We start from the raw sequence: 24,705 nt of genomic DNA on the forward strand, positions 1-24,705 counted from the left end.
CAAATTAAGATAAGTAAAAGTCTGAATAACTTATGAGCGCTTCCTCTGTGAGCTGCGTCTGGCGTAGACGTAGAATATATATCTACTATAAAGTCCCGCGTGCCCTGCAGAGGAAGCTGCAAAGTTTTGGACTCGCACACATTTTGCGCAACCGCCCCCTCTCCTCTCCACTTCACTCCACCCCCACGCTTCCCGCCGCCCCCCCTCCCCTATCCGCGTATGTGCAGACGCTCTGGACCAATCAGCGCGCTCGTTTCTCGGAGGGAGGCAGCGCCTTCGCAGACCGCTACAAATACTCCACTGCACACTTTATTGTCCATGTGTCCACAGGGCGCAGCTTTCACCCGAGTGTGTGGGAACCGCGTGGCTGTCACGGTGTGACCCATATAGTTGTTTGTACACGTCCACGGAGTGGAGGAAAAACTTTTACTTTTCAAGTAAACAAAGAAAGAAAGACAAAAGTGGGGTGGGATTAAGAGTGCCCTTTCTTCTCAGTCTGCACTGTTAGGAAGACTTTGTTGGATTTGTGTGTGAAGACTGGTCCTCCTCCTCCTCCTCCTTCATCCTTCATCCTTCCATCCTGATCAGGAGCCTCAGTTTAACCACCACCACCTGCAACCATGACGCGGAGGTCGTGCGCCATCTATGCGGTCGGGGTCACCTGCTCTCTGCTGCTTCTCACCGGGATCGTCTTATTTGCGGCTCAAACTTGCCGCAACTTCATGCACAACCGCCTCAAGAAGGTAAACAAAAGTTCACCCTCACACTGACTCATTATGCATGCGCGAGTGAAGCGAGAACGGGGCTGCAGCCCTGCAGAAACTCCCCCAGTTATAGTCGATTAATCGTTTAATCTATATAAAACATTTTGTGGTGAAGTTTACTGTAACTTTTGTCCACAATAAAATTACTACTTCTTTCTGGTTAAGAAGATGTAAAGGCTTCATAAGCTCCAATTATTGTGTTATCATTTATTTACCAACATCAGCAAATATTTGGGTTGCCAGATTGGGGCAACATGTTTATTAAGTTTTTATTTAATCTTTAAAAAAAACAGGGCTCTCAAACTCAAATGACCTTGAGGTCACCAGTCCAACTTTTGTTTGTGAAAAAAGCAACTCTGCGGTTGAATTTCAAAATAAAAGTGTCTGTGTTGATCTATTTATGATGTAAATTTTATTTATTACAGAAAACGTACAGATATTACTCCATTATTAAAACCTCTGCTTTTTTTTTTTAGAAAAACATCACATAGACTGTTTTAGAAATTGAGATATGCAAATATTTTATTGCTTTTTCAAGAAGTTTGGAATTAAAACTGATTGAAATAGCATAAGTATGTTAGCGGTTTTGCATAGTGCACGCTTTATCATTCAGCAATATCAACAAAACATTTTGGTTGCCAAGACATAATATCTGTATTAAAATTATAATAATAATAATAAACTGTTATTTATAGCAGGTAACAGGTTTACGTCTGATGTTATTAATGTCAACACACAGATTTTGGTTCCAAAGCATCAATCAATGAGCTGTTTGGAAAGACCAGCACAAGAAAAAAACGTATTTTTCCCCAAACCTGGCAACCCACATTTCTGTTGCTCTGAATGCCCTGTAGCTGTTCTATGAAATTGATAAGCCAATAATTTTGTCATTAACTCTTTATAGCCATTGAGTTATCAGATTGTGGTACTGGAATGTTTTGTACTAAGCCTCCCTCACCCTGTTACACCCTGTACTGTTTACAAAGCGCCCAAGTTTCATGTTTGGCTGGTGGACTGTTCCTGACCAGCGAGTCACAGTTATTGGATAATTCATTATTTTTTATTGCCCCATTCAGGTGTGGTAGTAACATCTGATCACATGTGGACATGAAGTGTGACCGTTCCCATTAGGCACTTAAATGTGTCCTGAATGTATTTTGAGTGCTGTTTAGTGCAAAAACTGTGAAACTGCCGTTGGTCAGAGGAGGTGGTCACTGCTCAGTTCTTAGGACAGATTACGTTCATGCAGCTCAGGAATGCGACCACCTGCGTCCTCAAACCACCCCTGAATCTGGTTTTTGTGATCAGCTCTGACGGTGGACCTCGAGTTTTCAGACGTGTACTTAACGTTAATCTGAAAATGACCCGATCGCTCTGGACTGACGTTAAGAATCTACTGAGTAACAACTGTGTCTGAGATGTATTTTTTGGGGGGGTTTGCAATCGTTTTAAATGAATGTCAACAAATAGTTCAAGCCCTACGTGAGTTGTGGTTTTATAAAGAACAGCTGCAGACCTAACTTTTCTCGTACTTCCGTGACTGTGTGTTATGTCTTATTGAACCAAACTGAGTATCTTTAGACCTCTGGTGAAAGGTTGGCTATAAGCGTACGTTATCAGGTCTGTGTGCCTTGTGCTAAAGCAGTGAAAATGTTCCTCTCCCTACAGCGAGATGATAGGTTTAGATACAGTTGGTCTTTCATCACGGGGCATTTACCCACACGTTCTGTTAGAAGTCTTCATCAGAGGAGACTGCTTCCAGCTGTCGGTAGACTTGGAGGAATTCCTAACGGCCTGTCGATGTGCGCTTCTGCCCTGAGTACACGTCATTATGTCAGGAGTTGGTTCGTAGGCAAGTTCCGCAGCTAAGAATAAGTGAAGGGCTGGGTCACTGTTGCTTGTTCTAGGTATTGGTTGTTATTTTTAACACGTGTCTAAGGAAGAGCTGCTGAGGACACAGGAGCTCAGAGTTTTTGTCTACTATTCACAAACACATAAATAAATGCAGTTGGAATAAAGTCAAGCATGATGTGGCCTGAGATATGAACGAGATTAAAGGCAAATTAAGAGGGATTCCTAATACCATATTGTATTTTATTTTTATTAAATTTTTACTCTCATCTTACATTTTACTTCTTTTTACTTATATTAGAGCGTATTTTTACCTTACTGTATTTTATTTTTTATTAGAGTCTTACTTATATTTAGAGTGTGACTTGTTTACCATATAGTATTTTATTTTTTACCCTATTTTTACTCTTATCTTTACGTTGTCTTTCTTCTTACTTATTATGCCCTTGCACATTTCTGCACCTCTTGTCGCCTTAATTGAGCTGTTGTAAATGTGTGTTTCCCCCCCGGGGGAGGAATAAAGTCATTCAAATTCAAAAATTCAAAAAAAAAAATCAAATATGTGTGTGTGTTTGTACACTCTTAGAAATAAGGGTTCCAAAAGGGTCCTTCTACAAGGGCTGTGGTTCTACCTGGAACCATTTGCTTATGAAAAACCCTTTCCCAAATAAACCCAGAGAACCCTTTAAAGCCCCTTTACTGAATAAAGGGTTTTAAAAGGGTTCTTGTGGAACCTTTATAGAAAGGTTCCCCTGGAGCCAAAAAGGGTTCTCCTATGAGGACAAGGCGGAAGAACCTTATATGGTTCTACTTAGCTATTTTTATTTCTAAGAGTGTACAGTGAATGTAGATAGATAGATAGATAGATAGATAGATAGATAGATAGATAGATAGATAGATAGATAGATAGATAGATAGATAGATAGATAGATAGATAGATAGATAGATAGATAGATAGATTTTTAGACTTTCATAATGTCACCACTGTATGTGATGACATGCCGTTGTCATCTTCAGCTTTGCTGGTTCATCACATTCTTTGGTCTGTGGGTGAAGAGTGCTGAAGAGTGTCTGCATCTGTGTCACTAATTAATAACTGATGGGGAAAAAAAAAAAGACATTTGAATTTATTGCAAGCGTCGTCATTCTCGCACACTTCTTCACATTCTCCCTCTGCAGCTCTGCGCGAGAAAAGCGATGTGTCGGTTTCAAACGACGTAACCGTCACATACGTCTACATTGGCACGGTTGGTTAGGAAGACTGTAATAGTGTAACAGCAATGTACTTCTTTAGAGAAGGTCGGGAGAGCATCCATTGTCAATGTTTGTTGACATTCTTACCAACAAAAAGGTATTTGAGCTATTTAATTGTCTCGCTTGAGCTACTGGCTACGTTTTCCAGTGGAACGGCTGCATTTCATCCTTTTCGTTCTCACCCATATAAGGTTTTAGAAGACCAAATGTTCTCTCCTTATCTACCAGTGGGCATAAATGTAAATAAGTCAGGTCAAGTCACATAGCTCAAACACCGTTTGGGAAGGGCTCTACAGTCTGTACAGCTGGTAACAGCCTCTATCCTGAGAACCTCACACCGAGTGAGGGGAAAAAAAGACCTTGTACAAGGGGAAAAAAAAAACCTCAGGAAGAGCCAGAGAGGGGGGGGATCCCAGGTCACATGAATGTACAAGACACAAGTTCAGCAGATTACAAAAAAAACTGATACGGATCGCAGAAAGTGAAATGTGGTAAATAGCAGAAATTGTAACAGAAGCTCATGGAAGCGAGGCAGTGTCAGTGCAAATGTGCAGTGGACATTTACTGCTCAGTTCATATCTCTACTCAATGTCGTTTCTAAAAGTTCAGAGCTTTCCCAGAAGATAAAAGTGGAGGCACAAATTTATCATTTGTCACACCTGGTTATTAAACCTGACTGTTTTACTTGTGCTACGAGTTGGTTTTAATGCTGCAGATGTAAAGAAAATGTCACTTTTATACAATCGGCTCCTGGAAGTGGAGGTAATAGAAAACCAAAATAATCCATAAAGGAGAGTTAATCATTTGCTGCTGATAAGACTACGCTAGAGTGATGGTTGTAGTTAATTTTGTTTACATGCCTGATCGGCACATGAAGTAATGGCACCACATTATTTCAACACCTTTACAGCCACTATTAATTTTTATTTCATTTGCAGCTATAAAAGAGAATTCATAGACTTGCCTTGTTATTAGAGGAACTGCTGTACTTCTACATACATCGTTACATAAAGCTGCGAAATATGGTGAATCATCATTTACTCGAGTGCAGAATGTGACATTGTTTTTTGATCACACAGTTTGTCGCCATAGAATAATTGCAGTGCCTTTGGCTTTAGATATTGAAATATTGGATGTTGATGATTTTGATGATTTTGCCATTATTTGTGCAACCACACCATGTATTACCATAGCTAGGTTTTCACATTGATAGGCAAGCAATGTTTACGTTTTGTTGATGTTTTTCACGCTGTGAAAAAGTTATAAACCCGAAAAGAAAATCCGTCTGATTGAAAGTCTTACTAATATACTTACTTACTTTTCCATAGAATTCCCTTGTCGTACACTCGTTATACACGTACATGCTCACATTCAGATTTCATGTTGTTCTGAGTTGACCTGACAATAGGATAGACGTTTGCCGTATCAAGTTTACCCCCAGTTGAACCAGTTTGCAGGATCTTGATTTGGATGCTGTTGTGGAAATTGCTGGTGAGAGTGTTTTCGTCGTCAGAAGTAGTCTTTCTTCTCTTAATAAAGAAGAGCATAGGCTTTAAAGCAACAATTCGACGTTCCCCGCTACGAAAACACAGTCACTCAGTTTTTATATTTATTTTTAAAACAGTGCAACACAGAGTTACAGAGAGACAGCACAACAATCAATCAATCTTGCCTTGCACATGCATTAATTGGCGCAACTCCTTATCGATTTCCCACATCAGACAGCCTGGGTTAGGGTTACACCCACAGCAGACTATACTATTGCGTGTTGAGCCTCTTTCACACCGCTGAGTTCATTGGGAAACTGGCTGGATTGGCATCCACTCAGTTTCTCTGCGAGTCAAGCAAGGTCAGCATGCAATGACCCGCTGATGAAATGATGATGAAAAATGACTTGTCCCTTCACAGGCATTTTGTAATAGTGTCTAGGGGCCCCTCTGCTCCATCTTGAATATTCGCTTGGGGACTAACATTTTTAGATTGTTATGTTCTTCCCAATGGATTTGAAGCTGCATTGCGAAACTTTTAATATGACAAATAATATAAAAACGAAATGTCAAATGATTCACCAAATGTTGGGTAGCATTGCATGACTGTTTCGCCCACCAATGTTCCAGTGCTGCACACAGGAAGTGAGTTGTTTGATTCCATTCCTGTTGAACTCTTTATAAAGATTCTAACTGGAATCCTTTTGGAGGGTTTTAAAACCCTTTATTCAGGAAAGATGTTTTAAAGGGTTCTCTGGATAAAAATGGTTCTTACTGGAACCGTTAGTGTTACCAAGAACCCTTGAAAAACTTTTTCTTTGGGAAAGGGTTTTTCAGAAGCAAATGGTTCCAGGTAGAACCTCAGCCCTTGTAGAATCACCCTTTTGGAACCCTTATTTATAAGAGTGTACACTCTTAGAAATAAAAGTGCTAAGTAGAACCATATAAGGTTCTTCGGCTTGTCCTCAACCCTTTTTGGCTCCAGGTAGAACCTTTTTATAAAGGATCCCTTATAAAGGAACCCTTTTGGAGGGTTCCACCTAGAACCATTTTAAAACCCTTTATTTAGAAAGATGTTTTAAAGGGTTCTCTGGATTAAAATTCTTCTTACTGGAACGTTAGTGTTACCAAGAACCCTTGAAAAACCCTTTCTTCAGGAGAGGGTTTTTCAGAAGCAAATGGTTCCAGGTAGAACCTCAGCCCTTGTAGAAGGACCCTTTTGGAACCTTTATTTCTAAGAGTGTCGTCCAGTTGACGTAAGATCTGTTCTGGTTTTGAATGAAGGCCCTGCACATTTTAACTGCTTCAACCACGCTGTACCTTGAGCTAAATGCTAATTCCAGCATGTTAAAGATGTTTACAGTGATAATAACAATAAATTAACATAATCTTTATCATGCTCATCATCATGGTCTCAATAGTTACTCGACTAAATTACACTAAATTGTTGTTAGTAGTCGTTAAGTTGAATTCATAAATACTTATTCCATTGTGTCCAAAGTGTTTCTTTTGGGAAAAAGCCATTTAGAGTATGCAAAGCTTGTGCTCCGCGACTGCAGGGTTGAAAGAATGGCCCCTTGCTGTTCCCCCGGTGTTTTTCATCGACATGTGTTCACCGTTCTCAACATCAAAGCAGCAGCAGTTTTCGTATTTGTTTATTCACCTGCTACACGTGTTTTCATATAGGGAGTGGCTTTAATATAGTGGTGTCAAAAACTGAGATAAGAGGGATTCTTTGTTCTTGCTTTCCAAGAAGGTCTTCGTGCAGCGCACTGGGAGCTTTATTAGTCGTTTATAGATTATAAAAGACATAGAATGAGACCATGGAACGCTCCCTTGTCCTAATCAACGGTGGCAGCTTTATTGTATTTGGCTACTCGGTTAAACCTTTTGTCTCAAAACCAGTAGAAGGGACCCTGAAGATGGAGGAGGGGGCTGGACTCTAGTCTGTAGCATTCAAACAATGGGACTCATTGGTGTTTTTAATGGGTTTATCGCTCATCTTTCATACCCACACACACACTGCTGGCAGCACAACCGCTAAAAAATAAAAAATCTTCATCTTTTAGGGTTAAGTGTAGACGAGCGGAGCAAGGAATTGAATTGACTACCTTGAGTTGACAACTCGCTCTACCACTGAGCCACCATGTAAAACCGTTGCTTTCAAGGTCATTACTGCTGCAAAGTGGTCTCTCACGCAAAAGAGTAACAAAAGTGAGTAGAAGGTGATCCAATTGTGATGAATGCACACAATAAAATAAAAAAATAAAAACACCACAACACACTATCTACTAGTGCCGGATGTTTCCTTCCGCTCTCTGTTTCACTTGGTATTTACCCAAGAGGATGATGCCTAAACCACATTTGTGTATCATGGGTATCTAGTAATGTTATTTATTCATCCGGAAGTCTTCACAGTTTAGTTTAAAGAAGACAATAATAATAAATAAATAACGCCACTGACTTGCTTGTGTCACTGGAGCACTGGTTTTTGTCACCTCCTTGTCTAATCAGCTCATATATTCCGACACAAGAATGTCACACATTATTTATTCAATATTTTTTTTTTTACCACAAATCTGACACAATCGGGCCAAACTGGACCCCCCCCCCCCCCGGCTGTGTCGTTAAATGAAAATTCTAATAATCTCCTCTCGCCTTCCTGTGCGTCTCTCACTCATATTTATTTATTTTTTAGTATCCTGGTTATCGCGATCGTCCAGAGGCAACATTACGTGCCGAGACAATTATCTAGTTTGATGTGTAATGAAGCAGGATTGTATCAGTTTGTGTCTGAACTTCACTGTTTGGGGGCCTCATAAGGCTCGGTCCTGAGGAATGTGCTCTGATGATTAAGGTCGCAGCAGCCCTGCACAGCCAGTGGGCATCCAGCTCCCCCTCCTCACATGATCCATCAGTGGCTCTCCCCCAGTTCAGCCCCATTGTCAGTGGTTGCCACTGACAATGGGGCTGTGTGGAAGGGTCTCCCCTAATATCATTCATGTGTGCAGCCAATGGGCTTGTCTTACTCTCAGACAGCAGCTCCCCCCCCTGAGGATGTTTTTGTTCTCTGGCTTGTTTTCACTCGGAGCAGACTGGGAAAACTCCAGAACATGTGCTTGCTATCGCGACTCGTCACTTAAAAGTGACTGCAATAGAAGACGTTTTTTGGAAATATCTTGAAAATGTCTTTGATTTTGATAAAAACCTTAAAAAGACACAAACACCTATAAACCTTTAATTTCCAAGGAAATAAAACTTAATTATGTTATCTATACGTGTCCTTAGATCATAAAAGGTCACAGAGTCAAACTTCATGTTCCCAACATAAACCCTGTCAGAAAAACTACAGTGTAACTATAGCGCTAATCGATGATGATGTATAGTTTTACACCAAATTATGCACTTTCTGCCTCCACAGGAGATCGTTCTGGTTGAGGGCAGCCGTGTGTTTGAGTCGTGGAAAACCCCTCCCCCTCCCGTGTACATGGAGTTCTTCTTCTTCAATTTGACCAATGTCAACGAGTTCCTTCAAGGAGCCAAGATGGCGGTCAACCAGGTTGGACCCTACACATACAGGTAGGTTGCTGCAGCTGCGTAAAGAAGGTCACAAGGCGCGTTTCACATGAAATTGATATTTCGGTAACACTTTAGATTAGGGAACATATATTCACCATATTCACCATTAACTGCTTACTAACATATACTTATATTATAAGTAAGCACACTAGCCCTTTATTAGTAACCATTAAGCACATAATAACACCTTATCCGACATAAGGTGCTTTATATTTACTAATAAAGGGCTAGTATGCTACTTATATGTATGTCAGTAAGCACCTAGTTAATGGTGAATATGTGTTCCCTAATCTAAAGTGTTACCGAAGTTTCAAAATAAAAACGGCATCAAACATCTGATCGAGGCAGATCAACCACACTGCATCACCTCTTCCTGAGATGTGGTGTTTGGTACGGAAACGCATTGCATTCAAGGTTCTGAGTAATTATTTCCGTTTTTCTGAGTAATTTATTTTTGGTCTTTTTTTTTTAGAGAGAGCCTTTGAAACAATAATCGCATTCATTCCTTTATTGAGAGTTCGATTTATAAAAACATGGACGGCCTGTTTAGTTTAATCAGGTTCTACTTTGATCGGGGTTAAGGACACTGGGAGATGGTCCTGTCCTTAAGTCACATAGATGGTATGACCATTATTTTGTCGAATTTACGCAGGCACCTGAGGACTTTGCGGTTGTTCAGAAGGAAAGCCCATTCAGATCTGCACAGATATGGCATTCTCCATGGATACAAGATGATGCATTTGAAATGCTTTCAGGCTGGCTATGTGGTGACTCAGAAAACTGCTGAAAATATTGGATCCGCACGGTGTGCCACATGTATGTCACCATACACTCTTAGAAATGAAAGTGCTAATTAGAACCATATAAAGTTCTTCGGCTTGTCCTCATAGGAGAACCCTTTTTGGTAGAGCCTTTCACCTGGAACCCTGTTACCAAGGACCCTTTTAAAACCGTTTATTCAGGAAAGGGCTTTTAAAGGGTTCTCTGGCTCAAAATGGTTCTTACTGGAACCATTAGTGTTACCAAGAACCCTTTCTTCGGGAAAGGGTTTTTCAGAAGCAAATGGTTCCAGGTAGAACCTCAGCCCTTGTAGAAGGACCCTTTTGGAACCTTTATTTCTAAGAGTGTAGGTCTATGGGAGTCACTTGCAGGTTGGAGGTTCTCGCGAGTTCTCGATAATTCAGGAAAAAAAAATAGCACGAAAAACAGGAAAACAATTACTCAGAGGGAAAAATGAGTTACTAAATATTAGTAGACCAGTTTATATATATATATTTTAATAATTGGTAAATGAATCCAAGTCCCTATAATGTGATAAAAAATACAGAATAGAATAGGTTTTATTGTCGTTTTAGTTGTACAACAACATGTTTTTGATCACTCTCACGAGAACAGCGGCAGTAACAAAAAAAAAAAAAAAAAAAAAAAAGATAGAGAGAGATATGTAGAAAAATCTGGACAGGGAGTGCAAATTGTGCAATGTGGACTGTGCGATTTCATCTACCCACAGGAAAATGTATCAATAACCACACCCACAATTACACACACACATGCCGGTTTACACTAATGCTGCTGTTCATCACTGTTTGTACAGAATATGGACATAAACGCTCTGTAATCAAACTATCTGTTCAACATACATTATGGACAGAAGCGGCAATTTGACAATTTCAGTCGCAGTTTGCACACAAACACAGAGCTGGCTTAGCTACAGTCCTGCCCTCCACTCTTCTCTACTTCATTTGAAGGAGCAGGTGCAGTTTCCTCACGAGCCAACGGTTAAACTACTGATAAAGTGCGCGGGCTGAGGGTTTTTCTACTGTTGCACCATTTGAGAGGAGGTATGCGCCCTCAGACATCTGCTGCACTAACTTGCAAAGATCGGCATTTGGACACAGATTGGTTGAACTCCAGCGGAGATCAGACGAATGAACATCATATGCAGCTTCTCTCTGCGTCTACTCTTCAAGTCTGTAAAGTCAGTTAAGACTCTGAACTCAATTGGATCTTGAGACAGTAATGACGCGTCACATCCTCTTCATTCTTACATGTTTTCCTTTTTCTTCCGGCCATGTAACACATATTCAAATATTTGAATGTCTTTTTCTCAAATGCATTAAGGATTATTGGTTATGCGTGATTGTCATTTTTAACACAGACTAGTGCAGGGCCAGTAGGAAGTATGTATTCCTATAGTGGGAGCTGAAGAAGGACTTTTTAGTTGTATGGTAATGCATGATAAGGAATGTAAAGGCTAACAATACAAACGCTGTGCAACCTCATTAGGCACAACGCAAATGTTTTAATTTTCAATTAGCATTAGCGTAGCTTGCTGTTTCGTGACTGTCGGCCACAACAGCCTCAACATCTAGCTACGCTAATGCCAATCGAAAGTGAAAAAATTTGCATTGTGCCTAATGAGGTTGCACGGTGTTTGTATTAGGTAAGCCCTACGCTAATGCTAATCGTAGCCTCGCTAGCTTAACTTAACAGGTTTGCCAAGATAGTCGCAAGTAGTAGCATGCTAATGAAAAATAAATATGTGCTTGCGTATTGGTGAATGGACCCCGACTTAATTGTTTCAGTATGTTCTGTGGTGAACCGTGTGAAAATGTCTCACCCACCGTGAGTACAGCCTCTTCACTCCCACCTCCCCGCTCCAGACAGCGCAGCCGCTGCTGATGAGCCGCTGCCTGCCTGGTGTAGCGTGATAAATCAGCAAAAATTAAAATTCCTGGCAAAAAAAATTAAAATCAAGGATGCACACCATCGGGCCATGCTCAACCCATATCCAATATCTTATGGCGATCTGACTAACGGTCAGCAAGATAAGCCTGTCACAGACAGACAGACAGACACACAGACGCAACTTGCTTTAGAGATATTGCAACAGATAAAATATTGTCATGAAAATTTTAACTGCATTACACTTTTTTTTGTCTTAGGGAGTACAGGTACAAGGAAAATGTGAGCATGGTGGAAAATGACACAATGGTGTCCGCGTACAACACCAAACGCTTTGTGTTCCTGAGAGAGAGGTCAGTGGGTGATCCAACGGTGGATAACATCACCACTGTCAACATCCCCGCATGGGTGAGTCACAAAACTAACCGCCTCGAACAAATAGAGGAAAGTGGACATTCAAGTGGGTCAAAGTGGAGCGTGTGTTTTGTAATAATCCTCCCTTCATTTCTTGTGTCCTAGGCTGTCATGAACAAAGTGAAAGGCAGCTTCCTCAAGTCCCTCATGGTGAACTCTTTTGGCGTCGAGTTCTTCACCACTCAAACTGTGGATGAGCTGCTCTGGGGTTACGAAGATCGCCTGCTGACCAAGCTCGCTGCCGTGTCATCTGACGTGGAGACCACCTTTGGCCTCATGTACAAGGCATGTACACCGATATAAAAAGCAATATTTTTATGTATAATGCGAAATGTGTTATTTGATTGTTAGATCTGAAAAAAATTCAATAAATACATTTTAAAAAGTGGGTCAAATTTAATCAAACTCTCTAATAGAATGCGTATTAAACAAACACAGGAGCATCGTAATTGTTTTCAGTCATTTCCCCAGAAAGGACGCAATTAAATCAATTTAGCTGGAAAGACATTTTGAGTTTGTTTGAAAACATTTTAATGCCATAATCGTTTGGTTCCATACAGAAAAATGGAAGCAATGATGGGGAATTTATCTACCACACCGGGCAGCAGGACTACATGGACTATGGCCGGGTCAAGTCGTGGAAAGGTCAAAGGTAGAAGCATCATACTGACACACACTTCCCTCTTTTTTTCCATTGATCAGACCGGTTTTTTTTGTTCAAGATCGGATAAATATGACGCATGCTGTCACGTTCAGACGCAGGACACTTGTGATGCGAACCATCAAATCTAATGTAATGAATCAGATGTGAATCCACTTTGAACAGTGTGGCTGGTGAACTGAACATAGCCTTAATCCAAACTGAGGAAGGTTTCTCCAATTGACTGCTTTATGCCAAATGCCATTTGCTGACTGGTTATGTCTATGTTTATTTGCCCATTGGTCTGAGCTGGTAGTGTAGAATAGAGGGCAGGACATCCTGATGCTTGGAATGCCTTCATAATGGCTTTTAAGTGACCTTTGGTTTCTTATTTTGTTGTCTCAGTTCCCCTTCCTCAGTTTCCTTGCAGTAATTGCCCTTCTGGCTCCTGGGAAACTTTCTTCCACTATGACTTAAAGATAAAGTTGTGTTTGATCAGCAAAGAAACATTTCAATTTAATTATAATGTGGTGTCGTTAAGATGGCGTCGATAAGTGGAGGTTTTAAGAAGGAAGAAGAAACCGTTAACAGCCTAAGTTCCCCCGTAATGTGGAAAAAAATGTGTACGACGCTCATGTTTTGTGATAAAATGTTTTGCAGCGCGCTGACGTTCTGGACGTCTGACCAAAGCAACAGCATCAATGGATCCGACGGAAGTGCATTCCATCCTCTGCTGAACAAGGACGAGCGCATTTACATCTTCACCCCAGACCTGTGCAGGTACGGCTAAGCACCACTCTGAACATAGTTCCCATTAATATGGAAATAAGATGCTGCACATACACCTACATAACTGTCCCACCCTCTTTTACTTTCATAAAGAAATAACCTATTTGGTTTATTTTAGCATGTCATGCAACATGAGAGCAACAAGGCAACAATAACGGACAACAATACCATTGTATACTTTAAATATTCACCGACAAAGTGTATGAGACCTTGTGTTTTGCTAACCTTGGCTGAAGTTTGACTTCCCCGCTTGGGAGAAAAGTATCCAGTGTCGCATGTCCGTTGTGGTTTTTCAGCTTCCTGTCCACTATCAATCGTCTATATTTAAATATATCGCCGTTGCGGACCCTTGTTTTTCTTCTTCTCTGGTTGAGATGTTTTTGAGAGCGGTAGCCAGGCTTTTTAGGCTTAGTTAGTGATTGGTGGTGGGTGGCAACAAATCACCAAACCAAAACGTAAAAACAGTTTGCGACACTCAATGGGCTGCACCATTGTTATTAATGAGAATGTATGTATAAATAAGTGGGCCTGAAAATGAGCTTCCCCTGTTACTAAGACCAGCTACAGCTACTGCTGTAGTACATGTCTTACATATGGTACCTTTAAAAAAGCTATAAATCTTCATTGCTTTACCAGTTAGGGTTGATGTCCTAGTTTTAATCCTAATCTGTGTCAAAGTCCTGCAAGGAAAGTCTTGGCATCGTGGTCTCTGGGCAGCTATTATTGTTGGTGCCAGACAGGCTGGTCTGAGTATTTAAAAAAAAAAAAAAAAATGCTAATCTACTGGGATTTTCACACACAGCAATCTGTAAGATTTACAGATTTACTGACCCTGTTGTTGCCAAAGGTTGAAGGAAAAGGTCCAGACTGGTTTCGAAAGGTAACAGTAACTCAAATAACCGCACATCGACTGAGGTATGAAGAAGACCATTTCAGGACACGCAATAAGTCAAACATAGCGTTCTACCTGTGGCTGGTGAGGCTGTGATAAGTTATGAAGTGAATTCTATTCCCGGAGCATGACCTAAACTAAAAATCTTGGCCCACTGGTCCCCACAGAGCACGGTGGAGCTTTCATCTCTGCTATGGTATGTTCACAGGCCTTGGATCTCATGCATTGTTTTCCTGACATCCTGCTCACTTACACACAGCACCACAGGTGACCTCTGTTTTCTCACCAAAGCCTTGCTGCCTATAATATTATAATAATAATAATAATAATAATAATAATAAAAAAGAGAGGCTCTGTTTGAGAAGGCAGTTGAGAAGGAGAATGACAATCGTGAGAGTGAAGTTAGTGAACTAAAAACGAACTCCATGCTGACATTTTAACCTTTACGATGAGGGTGGAAAGAATCTCTTGGCGTGGTCTGGTCTTACCTTTGACTCCAATTGGCTAAGCGTCAAAAAAAAAACCTCTCCCAAATGTTGACTGAAAACTTTCACCTACTTATTTGTTGGCTTCATCACTGCCTGTCTGCCTTATTACGACTAAAGGGAAGGCTCCCTCCCTTGCTTCCTGTGCTTTTCACCATAATGTGAAAAGGAAATGTCCAATGAAGTCATGTATGTAGCTTTTCTCACACACAGCCGGAGGGCTCGCGGATTCTCAGCCTCAATTCACCCATAAGAGTTAAAACATGTGTTTTGATAAAATGGAGCTCCTCTGGGACTGATCTGCGGCACCACAAAAAAAAAGAGGTTCAAGAATTCCCATCTGTGACCGGACAAGGGGTATTGACCCTGCGACTGACAGCTGAACCACAAATACCTCAAAGATTTGACGAACTGCATTGTTGAAATACCAACGTGGCATTTAGTACACATTAATCTTTTCTGTAGGCACCATCTTTAGTTTAACAGGTGTGGTTCGTTTTTTTTTCCGCTATTTATACATTTAAAGGCTATGACTGTTTCAAAAGCTTTTAAAAACGTAAATAAGTTTTTATTTCTAAGAGTATAGATAGATAGATAGATAGATAGATAGATAGATAGACAGACAGACAGACAGACAGACAGACAGACAGACAGACAGACAGACAGACAGACAGACAGACAGACAGACAGATAGATAGATAGATAGATAGATAGATAGATAGATAGATAGATAGATAGATAGATAGATAGATAGATAGATAGATAGATAGATAGATAGATAGATAGATAGATAGATAGATAGATAGATAGATAGATAGATAGATAGATAGATAGATAGATAGATAGATAGGTTGTTAGGTTAGGTTGGTGGGTAGGTAGGCAGGTACACTCTTAAAATTAAGGGTTCCAAAAGGATTCTTCTACAAGGGCTGAGGTTCTACCTGGAACCCGAAGAAAGGGTTTTCAAGGGTTCTTGGTAACACTAATGGTTCCAGTAAGAACCATTTTGATCCAGAGAACCCTTTAAAACTGCTTTCCTGAATAAAGGGTTTTAAAAGGGTTCTTGGTGGAACCCTCCAAAAGGGTTATAGGGTCCAGGTGGAACCTTTATAAAAAGGTTCTACCTGGAGCCAAAACGGGTTCTCCTTTGAGGACAAGCCGAAGAACCTTATATGGTTCTACTTAGCATGTGTTTATTGATATTGCAAACATGTTTTTGCCAAGCTAATGCATAGCAGTACAAGGCAGCGCCTCTGAGCTCAGCTCTAGTGAATAAACACATCAGTCTTTTTTACTTGGCTTCTCCCGCGAAGGTCAAGGGAAAGGTCTGTACAGTATTGTTGCACAATTGGTGGGCTGCGTAGCTAAGGGCAGAATCCTCCCGGCTTGTTGGCAAACACTGTATAGACGCCTTTGTTCTCGCTGAGAAATCGTCAGGATTCCCAAGACAGGACAGAACTGCAGATACATAGAACAAGGACGGACGGCACACACAATAATGTGATTCTCTTGGAAGCTGTAAAAACACAACATGAGAAAGAAAAAAAAGAAAAAGAAAAAAAGACCACACACTATTTCTCCACTCCCAATTCGAGAGGAGGGTCAAACTTATACAAAAGTGTTAATTCCACCTAAACACATTTTCTGCAAAATAACTGTTGTGGAACGTAATTACTTTTTCATGGCGCTTGTAGCTTGTGGGAATAATGAAGGGTTTATGCATGTGCATGTGGGCCAACCTGGGAATGGATATGGATTACACTTATAAAGGAAGACTTAATCCAGTAATTACATAGAGCTCCTCTATGATGTGTTTTTTTATTACCAATGTTCCTCGACCAGCCCTGTGGAGCAAGCGCTGTAATATTTCCATTGTTCCATTTCCTAAACAGATAACATTACATTATTTAGGCTGCTGTGAAAACACTTATTCTGGGACTATGATAACCACTTTAATTTGTATTTCAAATAAATTATACACTGAGCCACACGGCAGAGTAGTGTCTACACTCCTAGAAATAAGGGTTCCAAAATGGTCCTTCTACAAGGGCAGAGGTTCTACCTGGAACCATTTGCTTCTGAAAAACCCTTTCCAGAAGAAACGGTTTTTCAAGGGTTCTTGAACCATTTTGATCCAGAGAACCCTTTAAAACCCATTTCATGAATAAAGGGTCTAAAAAGGGTTCTTGGTGGAACCCTCCAAATGGGTTCCAGGTGGAACCTTTATTAATAGGTTCTACTTAGCACTTTTATTTCTAAGAGTGTAGCACTGTTGCCTCACAGTAAGAAGGCTCCACACCAACCGAGGGCCTTTCTGTGTGGAGATTGCATGTTCTTTCCATGTGTACGTGGGGTTTTCTCCTGGTTCTCTGGCTTCCTCCGACAGTCCAAAACACGTTGGTTGGTCCAAAATAGTTGTTTGATTGGTGACCTGTCCAGGGCCAATCCGCCATGTGGAGGATAGAGTAGCAGACATTGAACGAATGAAAGAGCTTATACACTGCACCTTTAACTGGTTTCTCCAACTTTCACTCAGGAGCAAAAAAAAAATCAAACTCTATCCATCTTACATTATTAAGATTATTAAGATATTAAGAAAGAAGATACCGTATAATACTGTAAATACTGTCAAACCTTGACCTTTATCCAGGTCGATCTATATGGAGTTTGAGAAAGACGTGGAGGTGAAGGGAATCCCAGCGTACCGCTTCACACCGCCTCGCTCCGTTTTGGCCAGCAAAGAGGAGAATCCAGCCAATGAGGGTTTCTGTGTCCGCCCGAAGGAGTGCCTGGGAACCGGCCTCCTCAAAGTCAGCCCCTGTCGAAAAGGTAAACGTCAGACTGTGGTGTTTTCTCACGCACGCCACACACTCTTCACGTGCCTCTTTCACTTCTTGCGGGCATCTGGCAACTCAAACTTTGAAAGCTCCATATGGTTTTTCAAAATAGGGGTTTGGGTCTCTACACTCTTAGAAATTAAAGTGATAAGTAGAACCATATAAGGTTCTTCGGCTTGTCCTCATAGGAAAACCCTTTTTGTATTTATAAAAGGTTCCACCTGGTTACCAGGAATCCCTTTAAAACCCTTTATTCAGGAAAGGGGTTTTAAAGGGTTCTCTGGATCAAAATGGTTCTTACTGGAACTGTTAGTGTTACCAAGAACCCTTGAAAATCAAATGGTTCCATGTAGAACCTCAGCCCTTGTAAAAGAACACTTTTGGAACCCTTATTTCTAAGAGTGTATGTATTTCTAAGAGTGTATGCTCGCTCACCTGCACACCAAGGTTATTATGGTTTAACATTTTCAGCACTTTTTTTTATTTCTATTTAGTTTTAGTTAATTCAACAAATTATTTAGTATAGTTTCAGTAAAGTTTTTATTAGGCTTAGTTTTTTAGGTATTATTACGTTTTTATTTTGATTTCAGTTCACAAAATTCTTTTTTCACTGCTAGTTTTAGTTCGACTTTTTCTTTAACTATAATAACCCTGCGGCACACCCTTTATTATATTACATTTTTTTTATTTAACCTTTATTTAACCAGGTAGGAAACCCATTAATTTCATTTCCACGGGTGACCTGGAACAAGCGGTCACCCTTGGTCGCCCCAGATTGGATGAAGAAGACAGGTTACAAACACACCAAACCAGTAAAAGGGAGTTTGCCCTGCACATTATTACACACCTGTTGTGAATACACACAAGCCATTGGGTGCCTTGCTCAGCACCTTTGCCCATCCTGGGGTTGAACCCGAGACCTTTCAGTAACAAACCCAATTATTTTTCTCTTGGCCATCGGCTGCCTTTAATTCTCCTTCTGCTTTCCCCAGTGCTTACTGCTAAAACCCCCTAAATGACCCATGTGACACAGCTCTGCAGCCCCGCTCCACACCTCATGCGCCATCTGACCTTGACTGACCCAGTAGCTGAGGGGGCGTTAAGCTCAGTCACCTGATTCTAGCCTTTTAATATGACTGGGCATTTCCTCAGTGCCTACGTCCACTGCTCAGTTGTCCTCAAATTCCCCTTGAAAAAAAAAAAACCAACAAGTTGTTTTTGTTTCGTAAATGCATTCTTGCATTCTTTTAACTTTCTTTTATTTTCCTGCACAAATCATTTCAAATGTATGGTATCACAAGGCAAGATTGAAGTTAGAAGTGCACATTTCTTATAGCAGCAAACAATAAGAAAAACATGTTTTTTTGTTGTTGTTTTTTGTTAGATTAAAATAGATGGGGTGCATTAGAAGTTGAAGCGAACGTCCATAGTGTAATGAAATGAGAGCAAACACTAGAGAGTCGCAGTAAATGGTGGCATGACACCAAAAATATTGGTTTTGTGAAAATAAATAAGACAGAACGGCAGAACGACATGGTGTGCTGCTTTGGAGCGTACCAATACAAATATGTGTGCGCGTGCGCCACAGTGACCTTGACGCCTGTAACGACAACAGCCTCTCAGGTGACTGCTGGGCGTCCACTGTTTTCAGTCTGCTGCCGAACACAAGGGCAGGAAAACCCTCACCTCTGCCCCACTTTGTAACATCTGACCCTGTTGCTGCTGCTGCTCACATGTGAGAGAGCTGGGACACTGTTTTTTTTGTTTTGTTTTTACCAGACACCCAGAATGACCCGATACGAAAATAGAATGAACGTCTGATTGACATCGACGTCCTTTTTGCTTATCACTAAGGAAACATTGAAGGATGTCGCTCCAATGTTCCTCCTCGATAAAAGATTCTGCATTATGAGAACAAACGCGATTATTCGTTAGCTTTGTTCTGATACATTAATGGCTTTTTTCCCCGGGACGTTTGACGCTGAGATGCGTACAACGTGTCCTTACAGCGGCGGGTCAAACCATATCTGGTCGTCTCATCCTGTGGAGTCTCTCTGGTCTCCTGATAAGATCATACATCAAACAGCAGGAAGTGTGACATTTGATGAAAACGTTGTAATCTTTGCGTCCACTGAAATGACCCACTCAGCCCTCGTGTCGCTCAGTCAGTGTTGTGTTTGTTTGTTTTTCTCGGGGAGCCTGTGTACGCGCACATTATTAAGACAAACCCATCGAAGAAACAAATGAACATATTAATTAGTCTTGACTTGTATTCTTAAAACGACAATTAACGCCTTTGTGATGATGTGTGCGCTGAGCTAAGGATGCATACTAATTAACTTCTGAATTTGCAAATTTGATGGGAGGCAGCGCAAGTCCCCCTTGTTGTAATTGCATACTCGTGTTCATTTAATCACACATTTGTCATTGTCATCGTTAATAATAAAACTTTAGTTTTGCACTTCACGACACAGTTCAGTAACGTCATTACGTCGACGTCATCTTGAATCCTCCTCTCCTTTCACAGGCGCGCCAGTGGTCGCCTCCTTCCCTCATTTCTACCTGGCGGAGGATAAATATGTGGACGCCGTCGACGGACTGTCCCCACAGAGAGAGCATCACCAAACGTACCTCGACCTCAACCCGGTAAGTCACCAGGCCGCGGGTGACGACGCACAAATGCACTTTGACCTCTGCAGCTCAGACAGTATCAGTTAGTGCTGGTCACACACTGCACATTTCACTCCATGCACACGGTAGCTGTGTGAAATGGAACATGTACAGCTTCACCACCTAGTGGCACGAGAGCAGTAGTGCACATGTTTATTCTATCTATCTATCTATCTATCTATCTATCTATCTATCTATCTATCTATCTATCTATCTATCTATCTATCTATCTATCTATCTATCTATCTATCTATCTATCTATCTATCTATCTATCTATCTATCTACACTCTTAGAAATAGAAGTGCTAAGTAGAGTAGAACCGTATAAGGTTCTTCGGCTTGTCTTCATAGGAGAACCTTTTTTGGCTTCAGGTACAATCAAATATTTTTATAAAGGTTCCACCTTGACCCCTTTTGGAGGGTTCCACCAAGAACCCTTTTAAAACCCTTTATTCAGGAAAGGGGGTTTAAAGGGTTCTCTGGATCAAAATGGTTCTCACTGGAACCATTAGTGTTACCAAGAACCCTTGAAAAACCCTTTCTTCGGGTTCCCGGTAGAACCTCAGCCCTTGTAGAAGAACCCTTTTGGAACCCTTGTTTCTAAGTGTACCTACCTACCTTTCTCTGTCTGCCTACCTACCTGTCTGTCTGTCTGTGTGTCTGTCTGTCTGTCTGTCTGTCTATCTATCTATCTATCTATCTATCTATCTATCTATCTATCTATCTATCTATCTATCTATCTATCTATCTATCTATCTATCTATCTATCTATCTATCTATCTATCTATCTATCTATCTATCTATCTATCCATCCAGTATTTTACTTTGTTATCCTCACAGATGTGGATATGACTTCTTTCATCGCTTATGCTGTTTATCACCGGCGACCTTGAGTGTCTTGAAAGGCGCCTTAAATATAATGCATTATTATTATTATTATTATCGCTGCGATCGAATGAACTGTTGTTTTCTGTTCTGTCAACATTACAGACCACAGGTGTGATCGTGCGTGCAAACAAGAGAGCGCAGATAAACGTATTGCTTCAAAAGATTCAGGGATTCCCGTGAGTGTTTGCATCCACTCGTTCAAATATTATTCTACAATCCTAATACGTATGTGTGTAACTGTGCTGCGTGCGTACACACTGACGCTCTTTTCCTCGCGTTGATAACAGGACTACGAGAAACCTGAAAGACACAATCGTCCCTGTGATGTTCATCAATGAGGTAAGAAAACGTCAAAAGCACACTGAAGGTTGAGGGTGTGAAAACGTTATTGGTCAATGCAGCATCCGAACGTTTTCACGGACACTTAAGCAAATATGTAATAGATGATGGTTCTAATGTAACGGTTGCAAATGTGTTTCCTGCTTTTCTTAATATGAATGTATCTCAGAATTAAACCCATTTGTTCAACAAAACAACTTTTAACAACACAGACAAGTATGAAGAATCGAGAGTGTATTCAACACGAGTAATGTTGAGGTTGTTTGGAAGGAGATGCACAGCAAATGTTCTGTTGTGTTAAATATTCCAAGATAAGACATACAAACTGAAGGATTCTTCCCATGACGAATCTCCCTCTCCTTCTCTCCCGTTATCTTTAAAAATCCAGAGTGTGGTGATCGACGATGCGTCTGCAGCGCGAGTACAGAAGCTGCTTCTGATTTCCAATCTAGTGTCCAACTTCCCGCTCTTCATCGTGGGATTGGGCGTCATCCTGCTCTTAGTCCTCGTCGTCCTTCTGGTGCGGGCTCACAGAGAGAAGGTACGACGCCGCTTCACCTCAGCTAACTCTATCAGCTGAACAGCTTGTTGTTGGCTCTGCTGCGAATGTTTTTTTTGCTTGTGTAATTTTTCCATTTTGCTTAACCCCACACTAATGACACTGTGCACGTGTGTCTATCACCATGTTCCTCTGTGCAGAGCGAAGTTAAGCGCATTGTGTTTTCCAAGTCTCACCATGCTGTAAGTTTTTGTGTTTTTTTTTTTTTTTTTGCAACTTTGCCTTGATTGTCTACATTTCTATTATTTCTCTCATTTAAACTTGTGTCTTACTTAATTGTTTAAAACCATTTTTATCAACCATCACTCTTTCTGAGATAATGCTGATGCTTTATACCTACCTAGCTAGCTAGATAGCTATCTGGCTATCCCCGATTGGGGAGCATCGGACCTTTTTTCTGATGTTCCCCGTTTTTCCCAAAAAAGGTCCTATGTTCCACACTTTGTATGTGACCGGGAAACATGGGACCCTTTTTCAAAAAAAAATGTCTGATGTTCCCCAGGTCCTTTAGAGTGAAATCGGGAAACCATGCATTTTTCTAAAAAAAGGGTTCTTTGTTAATTTAATGTTAATATCTTTAAGGTGCATTATGTAATAAATCTAAAGCAACTGGCCATAAAATCCTCCTAATATGTCACAGAGACTCAGGAATAATGTTCATATAACAAACTGAACTCACCAACAACAACAGTACAGAAAAAAAATATTTTGCAGACTGCAAATCATGTTTTTGGCATGTGGCGCCGCCTACCGCCGTCTACCAATCATTGCAGTCAGTAGAGTCTCAGCTGCCGAGCAACCACGGGTTGCCAGTTACGTCAGAAAACGAAACCTAAAAGAACTTGGTATTTTGAATTTGAATGTAGTAACCGTTTTTGGCCACATTCTTACATATGGTACCTTTAACTAATAATAATATCTATAATATAATACCTTTGGGCGAACAGTGGGGAACTTCAAACCCTTTTTTAGAAAAAAGGTTCGAAGTTCCCCGGTCACATATAAAGCGGGGAACATAGGACCCGGAGAACATAGGTACGGCCCCCTATCTAGCTAGCTACTACTTAGCTACCTACCTACTTATCTTCCACAATTCCATTCCAGCAAAATAAATGATACTAAGCTTTGGCTTGTCAATACCTTTCTACGCTTTCTTACTGTAATACTTTCTAACAGAATATAATGCTGATGCTTTACAGAAGGGGTCTCAAACTCAAATGACCTGGGGGCCACTATATCAAATTTTTGGATTGTACTGGATTTTAACATATAGGATATAGAAATAACTCATTATAAGTTGACTTTATGTAGCGGGTCAAATGAAATCAATCGCAGGGCCGCATGTGGCCTGCGGGGCCGCGAGTTTGAGACCTCTGGTTTGTAACACACTAACAGAATGTGCTATAAAAATGTAAACTGACACATTCAAAAACATACATTCCAAAGTTTAAAGCTATATCTTCCATGTACGCCCACAGACGTCTGCCGAAGAGGACACCTCGTACTCTCCAGTCAACGACAAGGAAAAGGATGACCCACAAAATGGAACCTATATTGGTTTGACGGATAAAGCCGACCCTGTGGCTTGAGTGGGACGGAGCCTTGTACATCGACGACCTTCAGAATTGCATATATAGATTGGGGTTGTCCAGAGAGAGAAAGAAAAACTTTCAAAAGTGTGTTTATTTTCAGGGTGGGGGGTGGGGGGGGCAGAGGGATAAAGGCCACACAATGTCATAAAACATACAGCTCAGTGCTGTTTATGGACTCGGAGAGCGACCTGAAGTCCACGTCTTAGGACACAGTATTCCTTGATTTTGGTTCGTTTGAAGGTTCTTGACATCAATGTGCAGTTCTGGTTGAGAGCACGGGTTGTGTTGGTCAGAAACAAACAAAGCGCCCACTGTAAAGCGGACGCCTGGGGGTGATACAGTTTCAGAACTCGCAGTTTTGAAGGGTCTACGTGATATAGCACAGAGGATGATTTGGGGACCAGGGTTATGAAATTCACACGTACAGCCATACAGTCCTGCCTTTTTGACTGACATTTTAAATCCAGTGTTATATTATATTTTCTTAGCATTTCGTCCTAAACTTAACATAGCAAAATAACGTCCATGTGCCTGACAACACTTAAGAGTGTGGCCTTCTTTTGTGTATATATATATTGACAGTGTGAGATGTCTTGAACTTGAATATCAGAGGCGCAAAAACACTGTATATTTTGGATAGTTACTGTTTTGTAAAATAAGACGTCCTTTTTTTTTTTTTTTGTAAATTTTAATGTAGGACTGGTTGACTGAAGGACATATTTCGTCAAAAATGTTGATTTAGCGCCGTGACGAGCGATACTCGATTCCACAGCCGTCCGGATCCCTGAATGTGATGGGGGGGGGGGTTTCTTGTCGAAAACAGTGTTTCATACAGTACTGAATTCATGACAGTGTGTATACTAACTGACAGTGTAATTCAGCTTTTAATCATTTAAAAATGTGCTTTGATGATGCTGTTGTTGCAGTATGTTTGGTGCTGAAAAAATGAGCCCCAGACTCACAGTGCTGGTGAAAAGACT

At 40.8% G+C, this 24,705-nt stretch overlaps 1 protein-coding gene across 2 annotated transcripts; it reads left to right on the forward strand.

Moving 5' to 3' along the window:
• Positions 1-333: 333 nt before the first annotated feature.
• On the forward strand, positions 334-23,807 carry LOC310931625 (lysosome membrane protein 2-like). Of its 2 annotated transcripts, XM_083894841.1 has the most exons (13): positions 334-743; positions 8,778-8,935; positions 11,881-12,028; positions 12,140-12,319; positions 12,595-12,686; positions 13,335-13,454; positions 17,491-17,669; positions 20,205-20,323; positions 21,338-21,411; positions 21,523-21,574; positions 21,963-22,115; positions 22,274-22,315; positions 23,612-23,807. In XM_083894841.1, exons 1-13 carry the CDS (start codon positions 621-623, stop codon positions 23,720-23,722), a joined length of 1,551 nt encoding a protein of 516 aa, XP_083750967.1. In that variant the 5' UTR covers positions 334-620; the 3' UTR covers positions 23,723-23,807. The 2 variants fall into 2 exon arrangements, with proteins under 2 accessions (XP_083750967.1, XP_083750968.1); XM_083894842.1 differs by lacking the exon at positions 22,274-22,315.
• The last annotated feature ends 898 nt before the right edge of the window (positions 23,808-24,705 follow it).

Source organism: Microchirus variegatus (genome assembly GCF_963457635.1).
Source record: "Microchirus variegatus genome assembly, chromosome: 1".
Lineage (NCBI taxonomy): Eukaryota > Metazoa > Chordata > Actinopteri > Pleuronectiformes > Soleidae > Microchirus > Microchirus variegatus.